The following is an 11552-nucleotide window of genomic DNA, read 5'->3' as shown; positions in this document are numbered from 1 at the left end:
AAAAAAACCCCACAGCTGGTACTATAATTTCTCTGAACACGGTGGTAGATACTGTTTTATAAGGTGGTACACTCTCAAACTTGGGCTTTTATATTTTATCTGGGTTCAACAGTGTAAAGAAGTAATGTAATGCTATTGTTTGGCTGTGAAGTCAAATTAAAGTAGCCCTTATGATTGATGTGTGTTGTGTTACTGCATCCCAACATGAAGCCAACATTAGACCAGCACCTGGCAATACTGATAGATTTAAGAGTCTGCTAGTGCTTTCATTATATAACCAAGTTTTAAAGGGATTCATAACAACTGTTTCACATTAATCCTGAAACTCTGGCGTACAAGTTCCCAAACCAGATGCAATACTGTTTTCCTAACAGATCTGGAGCTCATGTGGGTTGAAAGAGCATTTACCCAGTCTTCTGGGACCCTGGCAATACCTGAGGCACCTTGGAACAAGTTAATAGAAAGACATATCTTGTCCTGGAACTTCCTTACTTTGGTCATTTTCAGTCAGTCCCCATTATTTTAGCAGCATTTCCTTCTTTTTCATTTCTTATTTATTTCAACAACAGTATAAACATGAGAAAAATACTGCAAAATGTCATAACAAGAGCCCTGTTTTAGAGATAAATGTGTTATTTTTGTATATAACACTAGAAACTGCCACATGCAGACACAACACACTAAGCAACAAGAATTTAACTATATTAGAGAATTCAGAAGCAGGACTATAAATCTTTTTGCATGGTACTCAAAGACTTGTGGTTTTCCAAATGAGCTGAAGTTTAATGACAGGGAAATCCTATCTACCTACCCATTCAGACTGTTTTGGAGAGTGGCTTTGTTTAGCTCAGGCAAAAGAGATGGAATTCTTCACTGCACATAGTTGTACCCATCTACCTTTCTGGTTCTATGCAACCATTAATAACACATTAACCACCACAATACCTTGGCACCTGCAGCTGGGTGTCTATTCATGGCTACATAGTCCGATCATTATTACAGTGTCTCTCCATAGACTTGTTTGAATTCCAAGTTTGTTTGTTTTTTTTACTGGTTATAACAAAGGACTTGTTGCTTTCAAGATGCCTATCAATGAGTTTGCTACTTCTAATCACAATGGCAAATAAATGCAATCTAATGATCCAGAATGCCAGGCATAAACCAAACTGGAAAAGTAATATAAACTTAATGAAAGAGACCTGGTTCTGGAGCAAACTAAAATACATCATACTTTAAGGGCTGGGACAAATCTGAAAAACACCACTGAATGTGTTATGAACCAAAATACTGACCTATCTTCTATATATCCATCTACCACTGAATAAGAAAAAAAATTGATTCAACTGCTGTCCTTTCAAATGTACGTATATCATATTGTGTTGTATGGGAGGAAGTTTGTTTTAAAAAGGTACATATTTTCAGACTGCATATGACACCCATTAAATAACATTCAAGGATTAAATGGATTTACTGAAAAAACATGAGTGCTTTGTGTGTGCAGACTTTATTATCCCTCTCCTCCCCTTGATGGCTCTGCTCCTGAGAGCCCCTTAGCAACTGAAATTGACAGAGCTGCTGGGCCCCTAAGGGGCTCAGAGAAGAGAAGTCTTCCCAGTTTCTGTTTCCTTTGGTTCACACAAATGTAGACGGTAAGAGAGTAAATAGGAAGTGTGGTGTGCTTCTGTTGCAGGAAGTCTACTGTTTTATTAGTATATTTCTTTTCAGCTGTGTAGCAGAGGTAACCCATGTGGATTTGTTTGAGAGTGAAGGCAATTTTGCCCACCAGAGCAGATTAAGGCTCATGGAAAGACAATCCCACATTCAACATTAATTCCATGAGAGAAACTGGCTTTTGATGGGAACTCTGGATTTTAGCTCCAGTTACCATAGCAATAAGAGCTCATCTTTTCAGGAAGTAGCATATGGACACTAGGAAAGAATTTTCCCTAGGGATAAGGGAAGGACAGAAGACAAAGCTCTGACTTAATGGAATCTGCTAGAGAAGCCCAAAGAGAACAGAGGTCTCAGCCACAGCTCCTAAAAATCATCCTCTGGAAACTCCAGTCAACATAGTACCCATAGTAATAGGGACTGACGGCCTATGTTCTCCCTTGGGTTGCCACCTTAGCTAGCAACAAGGAACAGTGAATGATCTTGGTAACATCCAACAGCTGTTCAATCTGATCAGGTTCCACAGCCGCATCTGTACACAAGATTAAAAGGTGGCTGAGAGATCGCTATCATTGCCTTGGGCACCCAATTTTTTACCCCACCACTAGAGTTGTTAATCCATGTCAATAGCCCTCACTATTCTACAAATAGCCCTTTTCTACAAATTCTTATCGTCAGTTTTCCTATCCTCCCATTAAGCTAAACAATGTCACTCATGGTGCACATGCCCTGCTTTGTGTCTTTGACAGCAAGCACTGCTCTCATTAGTTTAAATGGCTTAGTTGGGGTTTCCCTGTAAAGTTTCCTGAGTGGTCCTAATACCTACACTCAAGAGTGTGGTGAGTGCTTTCCTGGGTGGAAGAAGCACTTATTCTCCAGTCTGATACTTTCTGGAAACCCACACAGATCCCAGTCAACCCAGGCTTCCTGGTGAAAAGACCTGGAGGACCAGAAGTCTCCTTTCCCAAATGCAAGTGGGAGCATGGGCGCCCAGTGCATAAAGCAGGGAAGACTTAGCCCCCTCCTGATGTGTCCCATGAATTTGGCAGTGGTGGCAGTCAGTCTTAGCTGGGCTGGCCTCTCCGCTGAAGTGGTGTGGGCCAGCAGCCACTCCAGCAGTGGGGTTGGCCAGCTGGGCCAGCGCTGCAGCGCGGCACGGGCCTGTGGTGTTCCAGAGGCCTGGGGTGCTTGGGCCAGCGGCGTTCTGGGGGTTGGGGCAAACCGGCCAGCCCAGGGCCAGGGTGGGTCTGCTGGCCAGCCAGCCATAGGACAGCCTATGTGTAGGGGGACCAGTGCTCGGGTTGGCTGGCACTGTGGTAGGCACCATACAAACACATAAAAAGAGATGGACCCTGTCCCGAGGAGTTTACAGTCCAGTGATTGTTGCATTGCTGACTTTGGTGGATAGATAGCACTAATACGATAATCAAGTGAACATTTTAAAAATAAATGTTATTTTTAAGATGAATCAGCTGTACAGGTATTAAAATGAATCTGTCAGCCATGGGAGTACTCCTTTAATCCTATTTAAGTCTCACTAATGCTTATCGTTACCCTTATTTTTGATATGTGCACCTTTATTAATTAGCTATGTTTTACGCTGCATAAAGTTTTAATATTGTTTGCTTATTGATTTGATTTTAAATTATTCAGAGCACTATGCACCCTCTTCACAAACACATTATCTGGAAAAAATACCAGAGTATAATTACTTACAAAAAGCAAATCCGTTTAAAATCCTGTGACTTTGTATTTCCTACTGATTAACTTTTGTTTAAAATTCAGAATTGCCTTAAAACAGTGGTTCCCAACCTGTGGCCTGGGGGCCAAAAGTGGCCCGCCAGGGCTTTCAAAGTGGTCTGCAGCTCCCCTCCTGTTGGCTGCAGAAGGGAGCCGCTGCCTAAGGTCCCAAGCAGAGTGCATTTCAGAGGGGATAAAAGACCGGTGCAGGCTCCTGGCTGCAGCCAAGGGGATGGGAGAACAGCGCTTCCCTCCCTCTGGCTATAGCAGGGAGCATGGCAACCGCTCTGCCTAGGTCCCTAGGTGCTGGGGTCCCTGCTGGAGCCAAAGGGAGAAGAGCACTGAACTCCTGTCTTCCTGGCTGCAGAAGGGTGCCACTGCCTAGGGTCCCAGGTGGAGCGCACAGGGCTACAGGACACGTGTGGCTACAGGACAGACTCCTTCTGTCTGGCTGCAGTGAGGGGGACAGAGGGCCTGTTGGTGGAGACTGGTAGCCCTCCAGGGTTGTAAAAATGATATCTGTGGCCCTCGAGCCAAAAGATTTGGGAACCACTGCCTTAAAACGTGTTCATTCAGTTCTCTATGTCATGATTAGTGAACAAGTATTTTAAATATAGTAATTTGTAACCAATTATATAACTACAGAAAAGAGAAAAAATGAATATCGTTTACAAGAAGAATTAAGTAATATCCTTGAAAATATATTTCTCCACTGCCAGGACCTCTTAATGTCTCTCTTCCTCTGTCAGTATTTCTTCAATTTTACTTTAAAACTATTATTTAAATGGTGAATTGTTTTAGGATTTAATTTTTACGAAAGATAAACGAAATAAGGTTCCAATCCCACAAATCACTCCATGTAGGTAGAATTCTATGTTCATACAGAGTCACTCAGGTTCGAAAGCTGTATAGTAGCTTCCACTGATGAAAGTGCTCTACCTGGCAAAACAGAAGGAAGTGTTAGAGACAGCAGTTTGATATATGAAGAGCCAGGAACAGAAAGGTCCACCTCCTTCTCCTCTTCTTCATTTATGTCCAGCTCTTCTGGTGGACCAACTTCCGGTCTTGCCTGAAGGACAACAAAGGCAGCAGTAAAGCACAAAACAAAAAGAAATACCAACAAAAAAAAAAACCATTTACTCTTAATCCATGTTTAGCTTCAAGGTCCAGTGTGACTATTTCAGTAAGGAACCTCCTCCGGTTTAATTAATTTAAGTCTTGAAACTGATTGACTGAAGGTCTTTCTTCTACCCAGCTGAAGTGTATATGTAGATCACATTAGGCTTATAGAAGCATCCGAGGTATCATTAGTGGTAAAAATAATCAAGAAATTTGTGGACTGAATGGCAGTACTTGTAGTACTACTGAACCTTGAATTTGACTCTCCTGTAACAATTCAGGAAAATAAATTATTTTATTTTTGTATTGATACTCAACCTATAAAGTACATTTCTAATAGGAACAGTTAAAGGTGTTTTTTTCTTCTTTTCACTACACTATAACCGGCAAAATGTTTCTAACTGATTAAGCCTTTAAATAACAAAATTACTAATTTTCTACATTTTCTGTCAAAGCAGTAGTATATCAGCTTCAATTTCCAGTTATGCTTCCTATGTGCCAGCACACAGAGTACTAGTACTGCACTTAATTTCTGTCTTCTGACAAAATGCCTTCCCTTTCATTCACACTAAGACAAGCTGGGTGAGATAATATCTTTTATTGGACCAACTTCTGCTGGTGAGAGAGACAAGCTTTCGGGCTTACACAGAGCTCTTCATCATGTGTTCACTGGATATTTCTTCACAAGTTTCCATAAAGTATAGGCTCTTTTTAAAAATCTGTTTATTACAGTTTCATGATATACAACCACAGCACCATATGAAGCCAATTATGTAACATTGTAGGAAATCAAAACATACAGAAGTATTTACCAGAACCATAAAATAGAAGCAATTACCCATTACTGCCCACCCTCTCTTACGGGTTTAAAAAATAATTCATGTAGAATACCTTACATGAGAGTCTCTATGTACTTTTCCACTGTATAAGTGGATTGAGTCAGAAATTTTGCAGGGTAAAATTGGGGAGGAAACAGTCCTTTACACGTACATGAAACCATGAAACAAACAACATCATTTTCTTTCTACCTGCCTCCCCCCAAAAGGAGGCAAAGTACCTTAAAAGCATATGGAATACAGGAACAGAGGATTTCATCTTGATTCAGAACAAACACCTAGTACCAACATAGGCAATTTGTCTCAAGAACTGAGGCATTAAGCATGAGCACAGTGGATTATTACTTTGAGATATAACTTCTAACAGAGTCTCTAACTACTTATCTATAATTCATAGTCTGGTCCAAAACACTCTCAGAATAACAAAAGATACAAATCCAGGACCCTCTCTCACCAGAGTAGCCCCACTGAGTAATTAATGAAGTAATAAAAGCTGCCTTCTCTCTGATTGCATAGGCATCACTGAACTGTTCAGTTGGCATTCTCCCTCTCACAGGCGCTTATCTCAGCACTCTACTAGTAGCTGGCCCTTTTACTGAGGAAACAATCAACTGCATCCATAAGGTGGGTCATTTTGCCTCTGATTCTGCTGTTTGTTACTCCATCTGGGCTAGCTAGCAAGTATCCCCCTCCTTTCATGTGGTTTTACTCTTTCCTTTTCCATTTCATTTCTAAGGAAGTGGCACACACTCTCACTCTTTAAAATATAAAATGTCTACCTGTTCGGGAAGGTGAAGGATAGTGTGTTCTTCAGAACCAAATTCTGACAGAGATTTATATGCTGAAATTGCTACAGTGGGATCCTAGGAAAGAAAATATCACAAGCATAGAAGGCAATCTTGCTGCATAACGGAGACAGAACTCATCAGGCTATTCACTAAGCTAAAGGAGTTAATCCTCTAACATTTGAACTCTTTTATGAATGTCTGTTATATGTAATGAAGTCTCTTGAGAAGCATATATTCAATCAGTTATTTTCTTTATACAATAAAGCACAGTTGGGGAAAATCCACTATCAAAACTGACACCCTTGTTGGTATTCTCAGCAGAGAGGTCTATGATTAATGGAAACCCTCTCACCCCAAGAATAGACCCCCACCAGACCAAGGCTGAGACATATAGGGGAAGCACAGTTAATGTGGGGAAGCTTCAACTGGTTTTGACTGCCCTGTACCAGCTCTAAAAAGAAACAGAGAAAATTTGTCTCCAAGGTTGTCAGCACACCTCCCTTCACAAGCACCAAGCTGAGAGAGGGAGAGAGAGAGAACTCAGCACTGACAGGCAAGAAAATATTGCAGAAAATAACTAAATGAAACTGATACCAACATCTTCAAAGGGGGATGGCGGGAATCCTTAACATCTGCCCACTATCCACCTTAATTAACATTTTCCTGGCACCTCACTTACCTTGCTCTGAGTGTGGCTCCAAAGAAAGCTGACAACTTGAGCTTTAAATTTCTATAAAATTAACAAACACAATGTTTAGTTATAAATAGGCACATGGGGCTATTTAGTTTGTATTTCGTTAAGTAATATGGACAAAACTGATGCAAGGAAAGGATCAGCGAGTCATTCAATTATCAGCAATTGAAAATGTACCGTACATTCAGCATTACAGATTTTTCAGTGAAGCACTTAGATACCATAGAAATGGATGCAGTAAAAATACCTATATACTGTAGTTTAGATTAGCTCCATGTTTATAATACTGTAGGTGGTAGAAACTACTCTATAAAAATACAGACGAAGGCTCCAGTCCTGCAAAACACTTATGCATGTGCTTAATCTTAAGAATGCACATAGTCCAGTGAAGTCAATGGCTATATTTGCAAGATCAGGACTCATATCTTTTAAAGTCTGTCTATGTGGAAGAGCAAATAGAGAAAGGGAGAGTGTGCACGAGCAAAAGTAGTTTAGCAAAACACGTCACTGCAGGAGACTCAGAGTGGATTTTCACACCTATCCTTTGATCGCCTAGCCTAGCAAATGGCTCAGCGTGTTTTGATGGGACGTAAAACAAGAAAATCCAATATCAGACGCAATAAAAGTAATAATATAATGTTTTTAAAACCCACCCTCCAACTTCAAAATAAAAGCCAAACACAATGGGTACTCCAAAGTAGGAGGAAAATGGGAAAGGTTTTCTATGCAATGCCCAACAGTGGTTAAAATAAAACAACATCTATGAAAAAGAAAAGTAGGGAGAGAAAGAATTAAATAGATCTCCAGGGAAGGAGAGTTCCACTGTCTAGAGGCCACAAGAGCAACAGTACAGTAACCTGCCAATTTAAGGCATAATAGTGGAACTGCTGCATTCTGAAAGAGATAAAAGCAAAGGAGAAGATCTGATAAAAGCTTTGTTAAGAGGGCTGAGTAGTTACAAAAGCACAGGTGGTTTTCCATACACTGTTGAGTGGTTGAAAATAACATGCCAAAATGCTTAATCTGGCAACCTGCCTTGGAATTATGCTTCTATGAAGGAGATGAGAGCCTCCTCTTACAGACAAGCTATACCCACTACTGAGACATCTGTTTTCCCAGGGTTGTGGAGGTGATACAGTTCGGTGGCAGAATCAAAGCACTGTTCCAGGGTAGACTGAGTGAGCAAGGTTTGTAGGGCAAGAGTTTGTAGGGCAAATGTGTGTCATCAGCATACTGATCTATCTGAGGTATTTCTAGGGCACCTATCACATTTGTATCTAACTGATGGTGACACTACAAGTCATATTCAACCCTCAATGGATTTCTAAGGCTATGCTGTTCTTCTCCATGCTCTGTCACAAAAATCAGGAAGAGCAGAGAAGAACACATGCATCTTGGACAAAAGCTCAACCCTTCCTTCATTCCTCAGTCTGCAGCAACCATAAAAGTGGAGACAAAAGCCACCCCTTGTGTCACTCAGTTACCAGAGGGAAATTATTGCCATCCCGACATTCATTCATCAGTCATCTTGGGGAAAAAAGAGGTTGGGGGAGCAACTGAAAATATTACTGCCAAAGAAAACCAAAAAACTTTATATTTGTATCACAAAGATAGCATCTTTCACTATGTGCTCAGGATTCTGAGGGAAGGGAGCCTCTGTCCAGCACTGCAGTGGTGGGAGGTTAATAGGTATGTACTTACTACCTCACAGGATTAAGTAGTTAATGCTTGTAAAGCCCTTTGAAAATGTAAAGTGCTATGTAAATGTAAAGGTTAATGTACAGTTAATTAGTTGTCAGGAGAGTGACCAGGAACATCCCTTAATGAACAGACACATTTAAAATTCACACTAAGAGAAGAAATACACCTTAGGCCTGGGACACATACCTCATACTCATTTGTATTCACTGTTAATAAAGGAACCAGAGCAAACAGTTCATTCACTGTCTTTAAAATGAGTGGACGGGTGTCACAGCTCAGCTTTGGCGAGAGTGTGTTCCAGGTAGAGCGAATACAAACCACCTGGAAGGGAAATGAATGCATCATTAACACTGGAGATCTCAACTTGCATTTCACAATATTCGTCAGCACTTTCCTGTCGATCTATGTTGGGGCAGGAATTAATATAAGATGCATTAAAAATATGGTGAGCATGATGAGACTTTACTTATTAACAGTCTCATGGTACATTAAGCAACATCATAACAACAATAAATAACATCTCTCCAGATAATGCTGCCATTTGAAATGTGGTACCTTTATGGAGAGAAAGCAAAAAGAACTTTTGTGGTTTCCAGAGCTCACTGGACCAGCAGGAAGAGGTCACCATGCTGGTGCACATAAAGCAACAAATTGCAGGATGTGTCACAATTACCCCGCTTCATTTGTTTAAATGAGCTTAAAATCAAGCTGAATGAAAGAGTGTGAGCAGGAGCAGCCACACTCTGCACAATTGTTGCTTTGCACAATGGAATGCTTTTAATCATCAAATCTTGAGAACTTGCTGAACAGACAGACAGAAAGGAAGAGCAAATACTACTGTGGCCTAAAATCTTTTAAAAAACCTAAAGCATCAAGGCAAAACAAGGTTCTTTGAGCCATACCCCAGCACCATAAAGATAAACTTCTCAGCATCAACTTGCTTCAGTGCAACGGAGAACAGTCCAGAACCTTGAAAAACAACACGACTCAGTTTATGAGACAGTACCAACAATATTTCCAACTTCAAGCTTTCAAAACTCATGAGTAAGGCATTCCAAAATTCCGAGATTGGCTTAAAAAACATGATTTTTAAAAATAATAAATTTGGAGGGGGTGTGAGAGGGAGGTTATATGCTTTCTGATTTCTGAGTCCTTAGGATGCACTTGCTTCACTTTTTCAAAAACTTTTCTTCACAATCAACAGCTGGAAACTTTCATTTAAAAAAAAAAAAGTCAGATTCTTATGCAATCTCTTGATTCTGGCCACTGGGGCTTTAAAAGAGTCACCAAATATTGTGATCTGGCAACACTGTTAACTAGATAGAAAAAATTGCAGGCTTCTGCGCCATGTAAGGAATAGAAAATAATTGGAAAACACGTCCATTGAGTTAATTAACTCAGGGGGGCCAAGGTGACAAAGTGATAAGCAACTCTCAACCACAGTTAATGTGAATGGAAGTTGAAAGCTTCCAAAAACTTGCAGGATAAGGCCACTAGATTTGAAGGTCAGCACTTTTGAAAACATAAATCCCTGAAATCCAAATACAAGCCAACGAAGGGGTAGCGCTTTAACAAAAAGGATCGTGATCCAATTTAATGTCTGCAGAAAGAAAAAAAGGAAATTCCTGAGAATTAAGTTAGATTCCAAAATGTATATTGTGATGAACCGGAGCTATGGCTGTAGAACTTGTGAATTCAGATTGATATTGTGAAGTTGTATTACGAAAAACTGCTGTATTTTGAGTGTCTACATATATGTGAATCCACTACGGCTGATAAGCCCTGTAGAAGCCTTGACATATACAATAGAATGCTCCTTAGGACTTACAGACCCTATTCAGGTGCAAACATCCCAGGACAATGGGTGAGCTTGCCTCCTTAGAAAATCAATCTAGCTGATTCCTCTGACAGGAGGAGAGAAGGTAGGAACAGTGGAAACTTACTAGGAGTAGAAGGAAAAAGGCCAGGTGACCAGGAGAGGTTTAAATAAACAAACACACAGGAACAGAAGCTAGGGAGAAAGAGAAAGCCTGGTGCAAGAGAGAGCTCAGCAAAGTCACAGAAGCTGGGTCAGAGTTCCAGGAGGGAGAGGTTCCCAGTATGTAGCAGCCTCATAGGACATGAGAATTCTGCCCTCTTTCCTGAGCCCAGATGTCCCCATGGACTCTAGACAACCATGGCACTCAGACCACAGCCAAAGAATGTTCTGGTGTGGTGAGCAAATTGAGGCAGGGACATACTGTGACAGATTATACCCCCGTGTTCACAGCCTACACACCACTGTAATAATGTTTATGCAAAGTATGCCTTGTCAGGTATAATTTAAAAACTCAATTTGCTGATCAATAATATCATGGAAAAATGTAGGTAACAGCACTATATGTGAAGTTATAAACATAAACTGAGATAATGACTAAAAGTATGTTTGCCAGAAAAAGTCTGGGGAGTGGCTAAAGCAGAGCCATAGAAACAAAGGATAAGCTGACACCTCAGCCAGGTGTAAACAAGGCTGATAGACCATTAACTGCTAAGTGGCCATTCTTTTGCTGGGAAGGGGCAGGGGCAAAAAATCTACAGGGAAGAAACAGCATGGAGTTCCCTTCCACATAGATTTCCTGTTGCCTTGCTCCCAGATGAAATGTTTCTCAAATTGGAGACAGGACTATAATAAGAAGGGGCAGACATTCCAAAAGACCCTCTCTCTCTCTCTCTGCCCATCGACTCACTGCACCTGAATGGTCAAAGGAAGCAGCTTTTGGACTGGGGGAGGGATCCTGACCTAAGAAGTTTGGTCAGTATGACTGCTGAAAGCATGTGGTGAGAAAACAAATTATATTAAATTCAAATCAAAGTTAAGTAAGGCACCAGTAGCATTTTATCTTTATTTTTGGTAACCACTTCTGACTTTTATGCCTCCTTGCATGTACTCCCTTAAAATCTCTTAGTAGTTAATACACTTGTTTTATTGCTTTATCTAATCCAGTGTGTTTAAATTGAAGTATC

At 40.6% G+C, this 11552-nt stretch overlaps 1 protein-coding gene across 2 annotated transcripts in view; it reads right to left on the bottom strand.

Annotated features, from left to right (window-relative positions):
* FOCAD (focadhesin) overlaps positions 1–11552 on the bottom strand; it is a 197284-nt gene that overhangs the window by 65037 nt on the left and 120695 nt on the right. For both annotated transcript variants that reach the window (XM_067553150.1, XM_067553151.1), the window contains 4 exons: positions 8736–8870; positions 6834–6884; positions 6146–6229; positions 4351–4480 (listed from right to left, as the gene is read on the bottom strand). In XM_067553150.1, coding sequence (XP_067409251.1) covers positions 4351–4480; positions 6146–6229; positions 6834–6884; positions 8736–8870 — 400 coding nt within the window. The remainder of the gene's footprint in view (positions 1–4350; positions 4481–6145; positions 6230–6833; positions 6885–8735; positions 8871–11552) is intronic.

The sequence above is a fragment of the Emydura macquarii genome, unplaced genomic scaffold, assembly GCF_026122565.2.
Source record: "Emydura macquarii macquarii isolate MOO-44397 ecotype Brisbane River unplaced genomic scaffold, CSIRO-AGI_Emac_v2 contig_1451, whole genome shotgun sequence".
Taxonomy (NCBI): domain Eukaryota; kingdom Metazoa; phylum Chordata; order Testudines; family Chelidae; genus Emydura; species Emydura macquarii.
This window is presented reverse-complemented; position numbering and strand designations above follow the sequence as displayed.